The 18,823-nt window shown below is 55.3% G+C and overlaps 1 protein-coding gene across 10 annotated transcripts in view; it reads left to right on the top strand.

Annotated features, from left to right (window-relative positions):
* The window catches only part of ARRB1 (arrestin beta 1), a 76,770-nt gene that overhangs the window by 43,911 nt on the left and 14,036 nt on the right, over positions 1–18,823 (top strand). For 7 of the 10 annotated variants that reach the window (XM_044751915.2, XM_070490687.1, XM_014855864.3 and 4 more), the window contains exons 2-10: positions 5,522–5,552; positions 7,400–7,460; positions 10,512–10,556; positions 11,370–11,566; positions 12,822–12,881; positions 13,751–13,818; positions 15,906–16,041; positions 16,758–16,842; positions 17,291–17,363. In XM_044751915.2, coding sequence (XP_044607850.1) covers positions 5,522–5,552; positions 7,400–7,460; positions 10,512–10,556; positions 11,370–11,566; positions 12,822–12,881; positions 13,751–13,818; positions 15,906–16,041; positions 16,758–16,842; positions 17,291–17,363 — 756 coding nt within the window. Of the gene's footprint in view, positions 1–2,303; positions 2,592–5,521; positions 5,553–7,399; positions 7,461–10,511; positions 10,557–11,369; positions 11,718–12,821; positions 12,882–13,750; positions 13,819–15,905; positions 16,042–16,757; positions 16,843–17,290; positions 17,364–18,823 lie in introns of those variants that run through there. The other 3 variants (XM_014855861.3, XM_014855863.3, XM_070490689.1) reach the window with 3 other exon arrangements.

The following is an 18,823-nucleotide window of genomic DNA, read 5'->3' on the forward strand; positions in this document are numbered from 1 at the left end:
TCACTTCTGTTCCATTGGTCTATATGTCTGTCTTTATGCCAGTATCACATGCCAGTCTTATTACTGTTTCTTTGTAGTAAGTTTTGAATTCAGAAAGTCTGAGTCCTCCAACTTTGTTCTATTTTTTTTAAAGATTGTTTTGGCTATTCTGGGTCCTTTGTGTTTCCATATGAATTATGGCCTCAGCCTGTCAATTTCTGCAAAAATTCAGCTGGGATTTTGATGGGAATTTCATTCAATCTGTAGATCAATTTGAGGAGCATTGCCATCTTAACCTTAAGTCTTCTCATTCTTTCTTTTGAGTATATATTGAGTAAAGTTGAGTCCATGTCAAATATACCTTTTTTCCTTTTTCATTTTTTTTTCCCTTGGTGAGGAAGATTGGCCCTGAGCTAATATCTATTGCCAATCTTCCTCTTTTTGCTTGAGGAAGATTGTCCCTGAGCTAACATCCATGCCAGTCTTCCTCTATTTTGTATGTGGGATGCTGCCACAGCATGGCTTGATGAAAGATGTGTAGGTCCATGCCTGGGACCCAAACCCACAAACCCTGGGCTCCACCAAAGTGGAGCACACGAACTTAACCACTATGCCACTGGGCTGGCCCCCTCAAATATACTTTTTTGATTCCTGAGTTATTCTGCTTAATATTCTATCATAGGTATTTCTCTGTGTTATAAAAGATGCAAGCATAATTTCAATGCTATGTAATATTCCATTGTTTGGCTGTACTATACAGAATTAGAACCTCTTGATTGTTGGGTAATCTGTCTTGGAAGGTACTTTGTTCTGGGTCCCTCATGGTGCAGACCTCTCTCTACAGGCACAGATGGATACTGGGAGGACTGACTGGTGGCTCACAGAAGAGCAGCAAAATATTAACATCACAGTTGACCAACAGGTAGCCCATGCTGCAGGTGGGAGGGCTCACTGGAGAAGCCAACATTCTGGTTCATAGAGAGCTGACTTGCCTGCCCACCTGGCAGCACCCCACTGATGGAATGGAATCAGAAAACAGGATCCAACATGCTGCACAGACACTGATAGAGCATGTTTGTTTCAGGCATGTTTCTCTAGAATGGTGGGTTTTAAAGACTTAAAAGTTTGCAGCTTCTCACTCATTTTACATTGTAACTCACTTCATCTGAAATGAAAGTTTCACTAAGTAATACTTAACTGTATCAGGCAGGAGAAGCTGGTCTGCTACAGGAACTAACAACTGCCAAATCTTGGTGGCTCACGAGCTTTCTTTCTCTCTCACGCTCCGTGGCTGTCATCTAGCAGGAGAGCCCTGGGATTTAGGTCGGTGGAGGCTTCCCCATCCAGATCTTTGCTGGTGTCAGTGGCAGAGGAAAGAGGGTGTGGAGGGCAGAAGAATGGCCCCCCCAAAGACGTCTACATCCTAATCCTTGGAAACTTTGAATATGTTGTATTACATGGCAAAAGGGAGTTACAGTTGCAGATGGAATCAAAGTTGCTAATCCGTTGATCTTACAGTAGGGAGCTGAATATCCGTAGGGCTCCTTAACAGTGGAAGAGAGAGGCAGAAGAGGAGGTCGGAGTGATGCAATGTGATAAGAACTCAACCTGCTGTTGCTGGCTTTGAAGACAGAGGGAGAGGCCGTGAGACACGGAATGTGGGTGGCCTCTAGAAGCTGGAAAAGGCGCGGAAACAGATTTGCCCCAGAGCCTCCAGACAGGAGTGTAGCCCTGCCAGCACCTTGATTTTAACCTGGTGAGGTGCATTTTGAACTTCTGAACTACGGAACTGCAAGATAATAAGTTTATGCTGCTTTAGGCCACTAAGTTTGTGATCCTTTGTTATAGCCTCCATAGAAAACTAACACAAAGGGCATAGGGAAATCATGGACCAGCCCTTAAATGCCTCTGCCTGGAAGTGACATGTGGCACTCTACTCATATTTTATTGACCAGAGCAAGCTACATGGGTGTGTCTAACTTCATAGGACTGGAGAAATTTGATCCACCCTTACGCCGAGCCCTAGAGGGGAATGGAGTATTGGTAAATATAGTAATATTTACTATACCCTTGCTGTCTGCACCTCATGTTTTTATCTTCTATTCTATTGCACTTAATACAACAACCAAGTGCCAGTGGCAATTCTTGAAGTTGACTTCATTATCAGCTAATGGGTTGTGACCCCTGGTTTGAAAAAGACTGCTCTACAGACCCTCTCATGCCTCATGAACCCCATGACACACGCTAGGCGCAGCTAATTGGCCCAGGTGTGGGACACCTGACCAAAGCTGACCAATCAAATTCCTCTCCTGGGATTTGGAATTGGGCCATTCAGCCAGTTAACAGTGGGGAGCTGAGCGGGAGGCAGAGTAGAAACAAGGTCGGAGTGAGAGCCACATGCAAGCCAAAATGATGGAGCAGCAGAAAAGCCCTGAGTAAGCAGAAGAAGTTGGTCCTCAGAGACCATGGAGCAGCTGCACAGAGAGCAGTGCAGCCGGGAAGATGCTTGGCCCCAGAGGGAGAAGTGGCGAGAGAGAGCAACCACCTGAGAGGCTGATGGCTTCCCCGTTCCTGGCTCCAGCCCCCGTGCGTCCTGCCTGCGAGTCCTTCCCGTGAGATTTTTGCCTCCTTGTTGTACCCACTCCTCCTTTTCTTGAGCTACCCCCGGTTGGTTTCTGTTCCTTGTCTCTGTTGAACCGTAATCAGCTGGAACACCACCGGTCTTTCCCTTATGGGACCCACCTTGGTCTCTGAGGATCAGGCTGGTGGGCATAGACGGGACTCTGGGGTGAACCAAACCCAGCCATCCCACAATCTGGATGTTGGCTTTGACCACAGTCTTGCGTGTTTGTGCTTGCTCTTCCTAGTGGACAGGCAGAAGCCGTCTGTGCGGTGCTGCACGTGTAGGGGGCCCCGTGAACTGGAAGCACCCCCTGCCCCCCAGGGCCTTTTTTCTGACAGTGTTGAGGTCAGGAAGCCAGTGGAGTTTCTTTAGGGAGGGCTTGGCTGTGCGACAGAGTGGGAAGGACGTGGGCTCTGGAGTCAGGCAGCCACAGTTTGCTTCTCCGAGCCTCAATTTCCTCATCTCTGGAATGGGGCTTCGAAGGATCAGCAGTGTTCTGGGAAAAACACTTAGGGACATGACTAGGGCGGAACATGCTCTCAGTACACGGGCAGCTGCTGTTGTTGTGGGAGGAAACCTTCAGCGTCCCAGCTTCCTGAGGAGGTAGCCCGGGGGCTGGCCGAGTTAGCGACAGGACACTCCCCACTGCTGGCCACGCTTCCTGCCCCATCACCCTCCTCTCCTTCTCACCCCTTACTCGCCGTTTCATTTCTTCCTCTTCCCCTCCCCTCTCTTGTCCTCATTTCCCCTCTTTTCTGTTATTCCAGATGTTGATAAAAACACCTGCTTTGGGAAAGCAGCAGGATCTGATATAAAGCACTCGGCCTCTAGAGGCAGGCAGAGATAATTGGATCTGAATCCTGACTTAGCCTCTGCTTGCTGTGTGTTCCTGGGCAAATTATTATATCTCTCTGAAGCTCAAGTTAGGTATCTATAAAGTAGGGGTTATAATGCCCATTTCACAGGCTGTTATGAGACGTCATTAGTTAGGCACTCAGCAAACGCTAGTTCCTTCTCACCCCTCACCCTCCCTCCTTTATTCTCACTCCTCCCAGCCTGGCCCTGCCCCCTCCTGTGTCCCTCTCAGGGGTCACTGGAATGGTTTTCCCTGACTCAGTTATTTGTGGCCTCAGGCATTTGTGCCCTCTCTTCCTTAGACCCGGGGCTCTTGAGGGGTAGACTGAGACTTCTGGAGGCGGGCAGGGTCCCCGTGGTCTGTGCCACTTCTCTGGTCTCCTCTGCAGGGCCAGCCCCAGCTAGAGAGCTGCTGGTGCAAACCGTGTGATCTGTATTTTTTCTCACTTTAGCAATGATTACACCCTAGTCGACTGTGGCATCTTCACACTGCAAATACTGATAAATATTTATGAGGAGGAGAAAAGCCCAGAACTGCTAGGGGAGGTGGGGGAGGGAAGTGCCAGGCCCTTCTTTGCCAGCCAAGCTCAGACCCATCAGTGGTCCATTGGGCCCCAGAAGTAAGGGGATAGGTGAGGGGCCATGGAGACAGCACAGAGCCACCACCGACTCCCCTTCTTGGAGGAGCGACTGTCTCCGTGATGCTGTGGGCCTCCCCGTGCCTTGCCCTGGATGCCTGCTGGACCTCCTGCTCCCAGGAAGGATTTGGGCTGCGTGCTTTCCTCTCAGCTGCGTGTGAGCCTGCTCCATCGCTCTGCATCTGCTCCATCACTCTCGCCCTCTCTGTTTTTTGTTCATTTGTCTTTTCATCTCTCATTCCATCTTTTGTTGTCACACCTCCGGGGCCTGCATCTCTGTCCTCTCCCTCCCCTCCCTCCTCTAACACCTTCTCTTATCCTCTGGGTCTCTGTGTCTGTCTGTCACTTTTCTTCTCTCCCTCCCAACACTTCTCTGAGTGATTCGGGGGCTAGATGATGGGGGATAGCTGAGGGGGTCTCAGGCTCCCAGCTGGGGGAGACGGCAGGGGAGCTGGAGGAGACGGCAGTGTGCCCCGGAAGGCGGGGAGCCCTTTGTGGGAGTGGGGACCGCACCTCTGCCTGACCCGGTGTCCAGTGCTCTGCTGTGGCCGTGGGCAATCCCTGCCCTTTCCTGAGCCTCAGTTTCTCCATTGATTCCTTCACTCATTCATTCGTTCACTCACTCAACTGATGTTTGGGGAATGCTTGTCCCTGCCATTCATTGACACATATTTGCCAAACGTCTACTAGGTGCACCTGCTAGGGCTTAAGACACAGCAGTGAATGCAAGAGACAAGGATCCCCAACCCCAGAGCGGACACACTAGCAGAGTGGACAGGCGTCACTGTGGCCAGCAAGTCCCTTAAGTAGTAGGTTAGACAGTGGGAGTGCTGTGGAAAAAGGAAAACTAGAGTGAGGGCACACATGGGGGTGGGTGTGGGCACACGGGTCGGGGGCTGGCGAGCAGATCTGTGCCGGGGTGGGGGGGGACTGCTCCAGCAAGGCCGCTGAGGCAGGAACCGCCCTGGTGTGTTGGAGGAAGGGCAGGCGGCCCCGTGGCTGGAGGAGTGAGGGAGAATAGTGGGAGGGGGTGCGGGAGGGAAAGGAGGCAGGGCGACTGCGCAGACCTTACGGGCTACGGGCACCCCAGGCTTTTCCTCTGCATTCCTCTGCATGAGCCGGGAGGACTTTGAGTGGCACAGTCTGACTGACATCCTGACACATCCCTGCACCTGCGGTGGGAACAGCGCACTGAGGGACCGTGGCCGGAGCCCGGGACAGCTGTAAGGGCGGCAGTGTAGCTTGGGTCGGGGCAGCGCTGGAGATGCTGAGATCTGATTATGCCGGTGCTGTTGCTGCTCTCAACACTTGGACGGCGCCTGAAAGTCACTCTGGGCCCTTGTCCTCGGTCCTGCCGAGGGGTGCCCTGCCCGAGCCTTCCCCTGGGCGGGATGTGCTAACCCAGCCTCCATTTTTCTCTCTGCAGGGTGTTCAAGAAGGCGAGCCCCAATGGAAAGGTGAGTTTCTAGCAGCCGCACCCCAGCTCCTCCTTGACCCCAGACTCTTGTCCTTTCTTGGGCGTCTCTCCTGACCTTGCAGGACCCTGCACAGCCCCATCTGCAGGGAGACCCAGCTCTTGACCACAGGGGAGGGGCCCTCTCAGGAAACTTTATGTCTGAGGGGGGTGGTACGACTCCCCTGGACTTTAGGGAGCCCCTGCTCTGGTGTGGGGAGATGTGGCCTGTCATGCAGAGACTTCAGTGTGAGGACTATAATTAGAGTACGTGCCAGGGGCCTCAGGGGACCAATTCCCTGGTGGGAGAGACCCCTGCAGGCTCTAGTGAAGCCTGGCGGCACCTGGTTATCCAGGGCAGCTCCCAGGGCCTGTGCTGCTTGCTTTCTTTCCACAGGCCCCAGGCTCCATCCTGCTTCCTTTCAGCTTAGCAAATAGATATTACTGACATCATTCCATGTCAGGTCCGGGCGGAGCTGCTGGTGACTGCGATGCGGTGTACTGAGATGAATAAGGCACGGCCCGTGCCGCTCACAGCTGAGGGCGAGGCAGATGCAGAACTGGGTCATTTCAACGTAAAGGGGCAGGTGTGAGATAAACGGAGGCCCAGGGCTGCGGGACCCAGCCTGGGTGGTCAGGGATGGCTTCCCCTAGGAGGGATGCATTTCCAGGCAAGGCAGGGTGAAAGGGGCATTCTAGGCATGAACATAAATCACAGGGAGTGTGGGGGAATGGCAGCAGTTGCATCTGAGTGCCAAGAGGGAGGCAGAGGGGGTGGGGGCTGAGGGAGGAGGTTGCAGGGCTGGGTCCTGTGGCATCTCGTGTCCAGGCATAGGAGCTTGGACTCCTGGCCTGGGCTGGCACATAGCACCACGTGTGCTCCCACGTCTCCCTTCTGCACCCACAGCAGACATCACCAATCACAGTTCATGCTTTCCTGCTGAGCCAGGACCCATCCTAGATTCCTTCTCAGCCCGGAGCCCCAGGCAGCCCCTACCAATTGATCAGCGTCGGCATTTGGAATGAAACCCATTTGTCATCTTACCTCTGGGCACTGAGGAACCATTAAAGGGTTTTCAGACCAGAGCAGCATCATTAGATTTGCATTTTAGGATGACCAGTGTGGCTAAGGAGGGGAGAAAGGCAGGGAGGGCGTGAGGCTGCAGACAGCAGACCGTGGGGTGCTGGTGTGCAGTCCAGGCGAGAGTGGCTGTGGGGAAGGAGAGGAGGGGGTGGATTGAGGACTATGAGGGAGGGAGATCATCCAGATTTAGGAATTGTGGAGGAGCAGGAAGCATCTTGGGCGACACTGGATTCTGGCTCAGGGTTCTTCCCTGAATACTGGCTATTGAGTGGGGCGCTGGCTCCCAGTTCCTCACTGCCTCAGAAAACAGCTCCTGTTCTGAGTGGGTCCCTGCCAGCCTGCACAGGGACGAGGAGCATCAGAGAGACAGAGCTCCGTGCCCAGAGCACCATGACCCTTGGCGCCTCTGGCCCTGCTCTGGGTTTCTCCTGGAGATGCACCCAGGCCTTCCTGCTGCTGCTCCACCCTCAGTGGTGTGCTCTCTCCAGGCCTCAGTGTCCTCATCTGTAAAATGGGAACAATAACAACTTCTTCATAGGGGTTTGGGATGAACAGGTGCTTTCAAAATTGTGCAGGGTTTGTTATTCTTAGTATTAAGGCTGGGGCTCGGGTCCAAGTCCTGTTACGATTTCGATGAGGGTTGGGGATGGGTCCAGGAGTTCAGGGACAGCTCCCAGGGTGTCCTCCAGGCCAGGGGCCTGCACCTTTTCAGGGATGTGTCCTCCAGGCCCCCAGCTGCTAATGTCCCCCGTGCCTCTCCTCCCCAGCTCACCGTCTATCTGGGAAAGCGGGACTTTGTGGACCACATCGACCTCGTGGACCCTGTGGGTGAGTCCCTGAGGCCAGGGAGGAAGGCCAGCGGGGAGGCGGGCTGGCCAGGCCTGATCCAGAGAAGGGGGTGTTGAAGCTCCCAGGAACGGTCGTCAGGTCTCCAGAGGAGCCTGGTGCCAAGAATGGGGCATGAGTGTCTTCCTGCTTCGGTCAGCAAACGCTTCCCGAGCAGCTGTTCTCCCCTTCACCTGAGGGTCTGTGAGAGGGGACTGTGGGAAGGAGGGAGGTGAGCAGCGGGGAAGGTGTCCTGGTGTGAATAAGGAGGATGACGACGACGACGACGATGACGACAGCAGCCACCACTTCCTGTAAGGCTGATTAGGTACCAGGCACCGCTACTATTATTATCTCTGCTTTGCAGATGAGACAAAGGAGGCCCAGAGAGCCTAAGTAACTTGCTCCAGGTCACAAAGCTAGTAGGCCGAGGAGCCTGGATTCAAATCTGGGAATCCTGGCTCCACAGAACCTTTGTCCTGCTGCCTCTTGGCAAAGGGTGGGGGGTGGAAGGAAAACCTTAGGACTTGTGAAACGGAGGCTGTCCTCACTGACGTGGGGCTCTTGCCAAAGGCTGGGCTGTGGCTGAGGCACCTGCCAAGGTCTTATTCTAGCTCAGGGTTCTCAGCCTCAGCTCTCGTGACACTTTGGGTTGGATAGTCCTTTGTTGGTGGGGGCTGTCCTGTGCATTGTAGGATGTTTAACAGCATCCTTGGCCTCTGTCCGTTAGACCCCAGGAGCACCCCCCGCCCAATATGACAATCAGAAATGTTTTCAGATTGTGGCCCCTGGGGGACATAGCCTCCCTTGGTTAGGAGTCTAAGAACCAGAGCTCCACTAGAAGAGCCTCAATCCACTGCCTCTTCCCACAGCTGTTGGGGGAGAGAGGCCCAGCATCACCCCTATTTTACGTGTGGGGACAGTGAGACCCAGAGAGGTCAAATGATCTTTTAAAGAGGGACATGGACAAAGAAGGTGACAGGTTGGGAGGATGGGCACTGGAAACTGCATGAGGCCAGTCCAGGTGAAGGAGTCAGGATGGGTCACTTGGGAAGAATCACGGGAAAAGTGGCCCCTGCCGTCACACCACTGGGGCTGGCCCAGGAGGGCAGGAGTGATGTGTGGCTCCAGAACCCCGGCGTGAGCAGAGAGAGCACAGTGGCGGGTTTCAGCTCGCTGGGAGGAAGACCTTTGCAACGCTGGGGCAGGAGACCTGGGGAGTCCCTGCAGTCCCTGTGGGGTGGGTGGGGCATGAGCAGCCGGGAGGCTGCAGAGAGGCCAGCGCCCCGCCAGGCCCCTCCCTTCCTGCCCCAGAGCAGGATGACCCCACTCTTCCTCCCCTGCCCTGTCTGGGACACTGCTTGCTGTTCTCTGAGCTCAGTGTCCCTTCTGCCATTTGCGTATCCTCCCCGAGCTGTCCCCTTGGAGGTGGTGAGCAAGCATCCCGGGGTTCGCCTGTGGTCTACTTTGTGGTGCAGTTTCCAGTGGGCTGTCTGAGGCCAGGGTGGTCCGAACCTATTAAGGATGGCAGAGGTGGCACAGAGGCTGGGGGAGGGGCAGGAGCAGGAGGGAGCCGGCTCCCCAGCCTCACGCAGGCACCCTGAGAGCTGTACAGCGAGGGTTTACCGAGCACCTGCTTCGTGCTGGGCCCTGTGGATCCCAGAGAGCTCTGGGGCACTGTCCGGAGTTAATCAAATGACTCACAGTGAGAAATACGTTTCCATCACGACACTGAGTAGATTATATCTTCTCAATGCTTAACTATGCCCCATGGTTCCGCTTCAAACTCAGGGGCAAGTCCAAGCCCCCTGGCCTCACAGACTGGACATTTAAGGTCTGGCCTGGCCCTCCTTCCTCCACTGGCCTCTGGGATCTGCTCCCCCAAGCCTCAGAGCCTTGCTTCTCCCACTGCTGCCTAGCGCTGCCCCTTGGTCATCTAATTGGTGACCTGTACTTGCCCTTTAAGACCTGGCTTCAGCTTCCCTCCCCTGGGGAGCCCTGCCTGATACCCCTGGTTGGGAGAGGGCTCTCTGGGGCACCCCCACTGATATTCCACAGAGCCCTGGTGTCTGGCACAGTGGAAACACCTACAGTAAAAGGAGGGATGATGCATGGCAGGCTCTGGTGACAGGTGGGCACTCCCCTGACCAGCTGTCCCCTGGACCTGCCCAGGACTGAGATGGACCAGGTGTCCCCTGGGCACTCACCTCCAGACATGGCCTCTCAGATTCCCTGAGGGGTTGGCTGTGGGGGGCAGTGTGGAGTGGGGGTGGCAGTGGGTTAGACGGTGATGTCAGCAAGGAGGTGAGCCCTGAGTCAGTTTCTAGCCTCTTAGGTTCTGGGTCCTTTGTGTCCGACTGGACTCCGCACTCCCAAGGCCAGGCCTTGGGACGTCCTCCGTGGTGTTGCACGTCCAGGCACTGTCTAAGGCTTTACACCCATTAACTCATTGAGTCCTCACAGGGCCTGTGAGGGAGGTACTACAGGGTCACAACCCCTGATCTGCAAATCCCAAATCCAAAAGGGTCTGAAAGCCTAAAATTGTCCTCAGTGTGACTCGGAATTCATTTAGTAGCAAAACCTGAGCTGAACCCAAAGGAGGCTCATTCTGCCTTATTTGGCCTCTTGGTGAGAATGTTCGCATTTTCCCGCAGAGGCGTTAATGGGTCTCATCCTGGGGTGTGGCCCCGATCCTGCAGAGGGTGGTACAGGTTATGTGGAAGATGTACCATATGGCCTTTCTACATTTCAAAACTTCTAAATTCCAAAGTCTACCTGATTGTAGGGGTTTTGGATCCATGTTATTATTTTTACTAACAGATGAAGAAACAGAGAAGTTAAGTAACCTCCCCAAAGTCACCAGCTGGGTCGGTAAGGCCAAACTGGGGGAGGTGGTGGGGCAAGGCGGTGTCATCTCCTGGGTGCTGACCTTCCCCTTTCTCGTGATGCTTTTGGACAGATAGATGGTTTGGTTTGGGTTTGGCTTGGTGTTTGGGCCCCAGGAGTTTGAGAGTCAGGTTGGGAAGGTCTGCTCACTCTCTGTCCTTCCTCCAGATGGCGTGGTCCTGGTGGATCCTGAGTATCTCAAGGAGAGGAGAGGTGAGGCTGTGGCCCCACCGGCAGCTAGTTAAGGGGCCTCCTCTTCCCTCCCCGACCTCCAGCCCAGGGCCTCCCTGACTCCCAGGCAGGACATCGGCTAATCTTATTGCCTCTCCCTGCCCATGCCCACCAGTTCTCCCCTTGACAGCTCCCATGAACATCAGAGCAGGCGCCCTGGCCTACCCTGGCCTGGGGCAGCCCTGCCCTTGCCCCCTTTGGGAGAACCTGGCAATGCCCTGAGCACTTTCACAACACTGTACCATGACTAGGCCAAGGCTGGGGATGTGAATGGGGCAGGAGTTAGGGTCTCGTTTTACAGGAGAGGAAATTGATTTCCAGGGAGGTAAAGGGCTTGCCCAAGGTCGGCAGGATGACAGGAGGTGGGGTTTGGGCTGGGAGAAGACCCCATGCCTTCTGGACACCACGCAGCACTTGTTCCCCCTCCCTCTGCTCCCTCTCCAACTGTGCTCCGTCCCCAGGCCCCACCCTCAGTCCTGCCAGCCTATTCAGCCCCACCAACCTCTCAGACCGTCGTCTGTGCCCCTCCCTCCACCCACCTCCTGGGCTGGGGTGGGGGGTGGAGAAGGACAGAACTGACCCCGCTGTCAGCCCTCCCCTTCTCCCAGGGACCAGGTGTGGGTGGCTCTTCCAGGTACCCAATGCCACCATCCCAAGGGCAGGGCCTCCCTCCCCTCAGGAGCTTTGGGACAGACCCATGGCCTCCAGTTGGGCTGGTCCCAGGGCTGCAGCTGGGACTCTGGGGGGCTCGATGTGCCCTCCCAGACCCCTTCTCAGTGCGCCCTGCCCCCACAGTCTACGTGACACTGACCTGCGCCTTCCGCTATGGCCGGGAGGACCTGGACGTCCTGGGCCTGACCTTTCGCAAGGACCTATTTGTGGCCAACGTGCAGTCGTTCCCGCCAGCCCCCGAGGACAAGAAGCCCCTGACGCGGCTGCAGGAGCGCCTCATCAAGAAGCTGGGCGAACACGCCTACCCCTTCACCTTTGAGGTCAGGGACCGCCAGCCCCTGGGGCCCCATTCCAGAGCGCCACCTCTAGGAGGCCCTGGGCGGGCGCATGGGGGCAGCTGGGGCAGCAGCTCCCCATCACCCCGTTTCCCAGGGCACCTTGGGACGGGGGCACTGTCCCTTAGGCCACCTGGTAAGTGTCTCTTCTCTGGCCATTGCTGGGGCGTCACCCTTCCTTACCTCTGGGCTACTCGGCCATCCTGAGTCGAGGTCATTGGTGGGAGACAGGGGCCTTGGGGGACGATGTCCCTGTGCTGCCACCTTTCCATTCCCAGACTCCAAGATTCTGGATTTAAATGTTTCCCGTTTTCAGACTCTGATTCTGTGATTGAGTGAAATCCCCTTGCTGTGGGCTCAGGTTAGAGGACCGAGGAGCCAGAGGCGTCCTCTCCACTGTGGACGTGTCGGTTTCCCGCAGCCGCTGTAACAAACCCCCGCCAACCTGATGGTTGTGAAACTGGCCCATTAAAACACAGAATGATTATCTTAAATTTCTGGAGGTCAGGAGTCAAACACCGGTCTCACTGGGCTAAAATGAAGATCTTGGCAGGGCTGCGTTCCTTCTGGACACTCTGGGAGAGAATCTGTTCCTTGCCTTTTCCAGCTCCTAGAGACCACTCGCATGCCTTGGCACCTAGCAAACCCCCCAACTCCCCCCGCCCCCCCGGCCCCATCTTCAAAGCCAGCATGGCCAGTGGAGTCTCTCTCCCCTCACTCTGACCTGACTCTTCTGCTTCCTGCTTCCACTGTTAAGGACCCTTGTGATTACATCGGGCCCACTGGGATAACCCGGCATAATGCCCCCACCTCAGGATCCTTAATCACACCTGTAAAGTCCCTTTTGCCATGTAAGGTAACAGTGGCAGGTGTTGAGGATTAGGATGTGGGCATCTTTGGGGGGCTGTTCTTCTTCCTACCACAGTAGATGTCATGGAAAGACCTTTTTCAACTTTTGTTCTGTGAGGACTGGGCTGGGCTAAACTCTTGAGATAAAGAAAACCACTTAAATCCTTGTCTTTACTGGAGGGGCCTTTGGCCCAGCGTGGGGCATGAGTTGGCATGGTCTGATGGGGGAGACATGTCTGTACTCTGGAGCCCCTGGTCTGGTGGAAGAGACATGGCCTGTCCTTGGGGGCCCCTGGTCCCATGAATGAATGTGTAGGGGGTGGCAGGGGTGGGAGACACGGGGAGGTCAGTGGTGAATGTGACAGGTGGCTCATTCTGTCTGTCCTGACAGATCCCTCCGAACCTCCCATGCTCTGTGACGTTGCAGCCAGGTCCTGAAGACACCGGGAAGGTGGGTCACCCCCAAGGGAGCATCTCTCTGGGTCCAGGACACTTGTGTCCCCAGGTCCCTGGCTTTCTCTCTGGGAGGTGCTGGAGCCCTCCCCATGAAAGCCCCCTGTGTCCAGGCCAGGCTGATCCTGCCTCAGAGAAGAAGTCTCTTTTCAGACAGGGAAGCAGATATGGTCCCTTAGCCCCGCATTCAGTTCTGTGCTCAGAGGCTGTCCTGAGTCACCCTTCCTGGCCTTGGTGTGGGCTGCCACAGGACCAAAATGTTCTCTGGACCACCACCGGGCTTCACAACCTCATATGGGGGTGCAGTCATTGCCATTTCACAGGTGAGGAAACTGAGGCTTGGAAGGAAGTGACACCACTAGTGTCTCAGGCCCCAGGTCTCTGAGCCCCAGCTTCCTCATGTGCAAAATGGGGATAATAGCATGTGCATCCTGTTGCTGAGAGAGAGGGTCGAGTGGGAAGCAGAAGCACCACACCCCGGTGCCAGGTCTGTCCCCAGGAGGTGCTCCCCAAACAGGGCTGCCCAGGCGCCTGCTGTTTCCAGGCGGCTGCCTGGATGAGGAGGGCCACCCAGACAAGGCATGAGTCCAGGGAGTGGAGCCCAGTTAGGGTGGTCTGGGACGTCCAGGGGTGGGGGAGCTGGGGAGCAGCTGTGGGAAGGTCGGATGGGGGAGGCAGCCGCAGAGGGAGGCGGCACGGTGCTGGGCTGAGCACAGGGCTTCGGGGTCAGCCCGAGGGGCGGTCGGGCTGTGGCAGCTTGGGGTCCCCATCCAATATCCTCTTTTGTAAAATGAGAGGGTGGGCTGGGTGTGCTCTCGGGACCCTGCCCTCTCCAGGGGCCTGTGGTCAGCGACCCCTTCCCCACAGGCCTGTGGTGTGGACTATGAAGTCAAAGCCTTCTGCGCAGAGAACTTGGAGGAGAAGATCCACAAGCGGTGAGAAGGGGGCAGCTTCTGGCCTGGCTGTGGGCTGCCTGCTGGCACGGGGAGGGAGACGGGCTGTGCAAAGTCCGAAGAAGAGATAAGTAACAATACCTGGAAGTGCGCGAGGAGGGGCCGCACATTCCAGCCTTGGGAGCTCTGAGAAGGGCACTCTGGCAGGCTGGCAGGTCATGGAGGGCTTCCTGGAGGAGTGGCTCAATGGCCCTGACTCAGGCCTCAGCATGTTTTCTTTGCACCACCATAGCCACTTCCTTCATCTCCCTGCCTCCAGTCTCCTCCTCCAGACTGCATGTCTTTTTAATTTTGTTTTGGAAAAAACCATGAAATTCAGATTGTCTTAAACAGTGAGCGAGATGATTCCTGGCCAGCCTGGACCCCCATTTCTCAGTTCTCCTGGAAGGCAGGCCATCAGCAGGAGGTGGGTGGGGGAGGGTGTCACTGGAGGGTTCTAAGCAAGGGAGGGGAGTGGAGAAAGTGGAACCCACCCAGGTGAGAGGGAGGAGGAGGTGAGCCCCTGGCTCAACGAGGGGCCGCATTCTCCTGAAGAGGCGCAGCCCTGGGCAGACAGAGCCCAAGCTGGCAGCTGGAAGCAGCTGGCCCTGACTTCTGGGGTGGGCTGCCCAGCCCCACTCTCTTGCCTGCCCCTCCTGGGGTCAGATCCTGCCCTGCCTCCTGGTGAGGCTGGCCTCCGCCCCCACCGCTGGAGCACCTGCCTCCTGAGGCACGGTCCTGCATTGCAGCTGCTGAGGGAATGGGCTGAGTTTGCCACCTGGTGGCCACAAGATGTATTGCAGGCATCTCCAACTCCAGCCTGGGCACCTCCTGCATGGGGAGATGGGACCCTTCTCCCTGTCTTCCCTGTCCCTCTCTTCTTCTTAAGACCTGAGACCAGGGGAAAACGAGGGGGTTGTGGGTTGTGGGTTGTGGGAGAGGCCTGAGCAAGGAAGAGGAGGCACTATTAACAGTCACCACCCTCACCCCACCAATGGCACATGGGAGTCCACACCACAGTTACTACTAATAATGATACAGTAACTGTCATTTATCGAGGGCTCATTAGGTGCACACACTGCTCAAAGTGATGGATACGTATGAACTAATTTAATCCCCACAGCAGCCCTAAGGGGCAGGTCCTGCCATTACCATTTTACAGATGAGGAAACTGAGGCACAGAGGTTCATTTACTCAAGGTCATATAGTTAGTAAGGAGAGGGCTAGGACTTTAACCCTGACTTCTGGGTTCCAGGGAGTGGAGGCGGCTTATCTGAGAAATGGGGGTGCTGGCATCCCAGCTGCCTCACTGAGGCCCCCTCCCCTCACCGCAGCCTTGTGTCCTTGTTTCCTCCTGAGTGAGCCTGTCGCCTTCATTGAGCCCATCTCATCTCTGGGCCTCCGTCCCCTCTCTCAGCCCCCATTTCTTCATGATGCCCCGTCCCCCTCTGCATATTTTTATTTAATACATATTTAGCATGCATTTATTATATGGCAGGAACTGTCACAGGTGCTGAGAATACAGCAGTGAACAATTTAGACAAACATTTCTGTCCTGAAGGAGCTTGCTCTACTAGGGGACATAAGGGATGAAGGAAGTGAAGACGTAGTCCCTTTCTTACTATCCTGCTGGGGACCAACACACAGACCCACTTGAAGTGCTGTCACGGGGTGGTCCGGCCTCTGATGTTGCGGGAGGTCAGAGCAGAAGATCAGAGTGGGTGGATCCAGGAGGGTTTCCTGGAAGAGGAGGCGTTTGGCTGGGCCTTGAAGAAGCAAGCAAATGAGGGCAGAATCGGGAAGAGGGTGTAACAGGCAGGGGGCCCAGTGCAGGCGAAGCTTCAGAGATAGGACTGGAGAGGCCGTCAAGGATGACAGTGAGGAAGTGGAGGTGGCTGGGGACAGAATGAGAGAGGATGGAATGGGGCCAGATGGTGACAAGGTGCCTATGCCAGCCTCTGCACTTTGGACTGGCTTCTAAGGCCACGGGGAGCCGTGGCAGTCTCTGGTGCAGGAGATGTGAGAATTGCGGGGAAAGGGGATGGAGTCTGGTGACTCTGGTCAGCTTTTGCTCTGCCCATCTCCACTAGGAATTCTGTGCGCCTGGTCATCAGGAAGGTTCAATATGCCCCGGAGAGGCCCGGTCCCCAGCCCACAGCGGAGACCACCAGGCAGTTCCTCATGTCGGACAAGCCCTTGCACCTAGAGGCCTCCCTGGATAAGGAGGTAGGAGGCTCAGATGCGGCTTTCCCCGGGCTGGGACCTCCGACCCCAGCTCTCTCACCCTCCAGGACTCCTCGGGGAGGAGCTTCTGCCCCAAGCCCGGGACCAACCAGCTCGGCAGAGGGGTGTGAACCCACTGCTCTACCCCTGCCCGACCTGAGCTATAAGACCACACACCCACTGGAGGAAGGCGCTGGGGTCTTCTGCCTGCCCCTGTCTTCAGGCTGGCCCCTCCTCCAGGGGTGGGCACCCTGCTCCCTCTCGGGGGCAGCTGAAGGCGAGTGCTTAGGCAAGATGAGAGTAGGGCCCCTCAGTGAGGATTCAGAGCCAGGTCCCTGAGGGAGCGGGGCAGCCCTTCCCCACCTTCCTCCTGATTCCAGACCCTCCCGTGTCTAAAATTCCAGGCAACCGAGCTGGCAGGGACTTGATAGACCATCTAGTCTAACCCCTCCATTGTGCAGAGGGGGAAACTGAGGCTTAGATCACCTGTCCAAGGTCACACTGCCAACAATTCAGTTATCTTTCAAGGTCCCGCAAAGGAACTGAAGTCTAACATGCCCGGTGGTTTAGCATCAGTGGGAAGTGGCTGACGAACTTGGGGCCAGAGTGGCCACGGTCTGGGGAGCCCAGGAGAAGCGTGTGGGGCCTCTTCTTCCTCCCCCTTACCTGGAGCTTTGGGACCCGTCAGTCCAACCCTTCTCCCTTCTTACGCCTCCTAGATCTACTACCACGGAGAACCCATTAGTGTCAACGTCCACGTCACCAACAACACCAACAAGACAGTGAAGAAGATCAAGATCTCAGGTATCGTGGGCAGAGGGCCAGCCCAGGGGGTGGGCAAGAGGCAGTCCTCCCAAGGGTTGGGGTAGCTGCAGGCTCTCCTCTTGTCAACAGCCTTGTAAATAACTAGTGGCCCACGGGGAAACCCAGGGCCTGCTCCAAGCCAAAGGATAAGGCTTTCGAGGCTGGTAACACAGGCGGCTTATTGGCCAGGTAATGAGTTTACTGTTTAAGCTGCCTCTTCTCTTAGGTCCCCTTGTTTCCGGGCAGAGCTGTCCTTGAGGGGAAGATTTTTGGCTATGAGAGGGAATGGGTGTGCTTGGGACTGCCCTTTGGGTGGAGGATGCGGGCATCTCCTGCAGAAGCCCCTGTGGACTCTGGCCATTGCCTGGGGCCAAATGTCCCCAACTCGGGGGATGCCTGGGAGCTGCACCCCTGGCTCACACCACCTTGGTTGCCTCTTCTCCCCCAGTGCGCCAGTATGCGGACATCTGCCTTTTCAACACAGCCCAGTACAAGTGCCCTGTGGCCATGGAGGAGGCTGAGTAAGTGAGCACATGCCCGGCCTTGGATGCATGGGATGGGGTGGGGAAAAGAGAAGCCTGGGTCCAGCTCCAGGCCCAGATGGTTCTTCTCCACCTGGCGAGGGCTGGACCTCAGACTTCCTTGCCACTCAGAGTATATGATCCCGACCAACCTTTTAGAAGCCATCCACTTGATTTAGCTACAAAGAAATGCATGCTACAGTCAGGGAAAAGACCCACTACAACTAGAATGACAAAATAAGAGCTAAGGAATCTGAGGGAACTAGAGTCATGGAGAGAAAAGAATAATTAGACTGTACCAGAAACCTAGATTGAAAGGACATACTTTACTCTGAGCTTCCTGGCAGCCAAGGCAAAGAGGGCAAGACACGAGATACACAGCATTTCTTATCTGATAAAGGAATAAGCCAACTCACTGGGTAGAAGGTGGGTGTGAGGGAGAGTCGATAATAATTATACACACACAAAAAATCTGGGTTTGAGAAGAGCTACTATGGTTGAGCATGGAAAATTGTCTCAAGCTTGTTAGCAGCTAAAGCAAGAGGAGCGATCTCAAGTGAAACATGTTTTCTCCCCTAAAGGAAATAGATGCTCCCACTAGAAGATACACCTGTTTTCTCTCTTGGGCCTGCAAATAACTTTTTTTTTTCCTGCTTTATCTCCCCAACCTCCCCCCCACCCCATACACAGTTGTATATCTTAGTTGCAGGTCCTTCTAGTTATGGGGGCCTGCAAATAATTTTGAGGGGCAATTGCATTTCATGTAATTTTTCATGTATGTGTGTGTTAATTGACATATAATAGCCAGCAGTATTTTTGCAACTTAAAAACATTTTTAAAATGTTACCATGTGGTCTTTGAGATCGTTTTTAATGCCTATAGCTGAACACGCTATGACTGGATCAAACATTTCACTGTTGTTGGATATCCATTCTTGGTTTAAAAAAAATCAAAGCCACAAGGCACAGATTCTTGGCAAGGGGTGGGGGACAATATGAAGTGAGTCTAGAGCCAGAGGAACACATAGTCCCCAAAGAGCGGGAAATCCCAAAGTTCGCAGATGGCCCCAGCTCGTAACAAACATCCGCCTGGGTGATCCGGGAGGCATTCACACTCAGGGTCCTGCTTGGTCCTCACGAAGCCCTGTGGGGTGGGGGTTGCCGCCGCCCCCACTATGGACCCCAGAGGAGGACGTGGGGCCAGAGAGGTGGGACTTGCTCAGTCTCACAGAGGCAGCAAGTGTCAGAGCTGGGGCTGGAACCCAAGCCGGCTGAGTGCAAGGTTGCCGGTGTCGGCTGCATGCCAGCCCTCTCATTGTTGAACAGGGTGCTAGGGACAGAACAAAAGCAGGTAAAAACGGAGCAGTTGGAACACCCGACGCGTGAAGGATGGATCTGAGATCAAGGGAGTAGGGCTTTCATGGTGGAATCTAGGTGGTGGGTGTAAGGGTGTTCACTGCA

The sequence above is a fragment of the Equus asinus genome, chromosome 20 (genome assembly GCF_041296235.1).
Source record: "Equus asinus isolate D_3611 breed Donkey chromosome 20, EquAss-T2T_v2, whole genome shotgun sequence".
NCBI classification, from domain to species: Eukaryota; Metazoa; Chordata; class Mammalia; order Perissodactyla; family Equidae; genus Equus; species Equus asinus.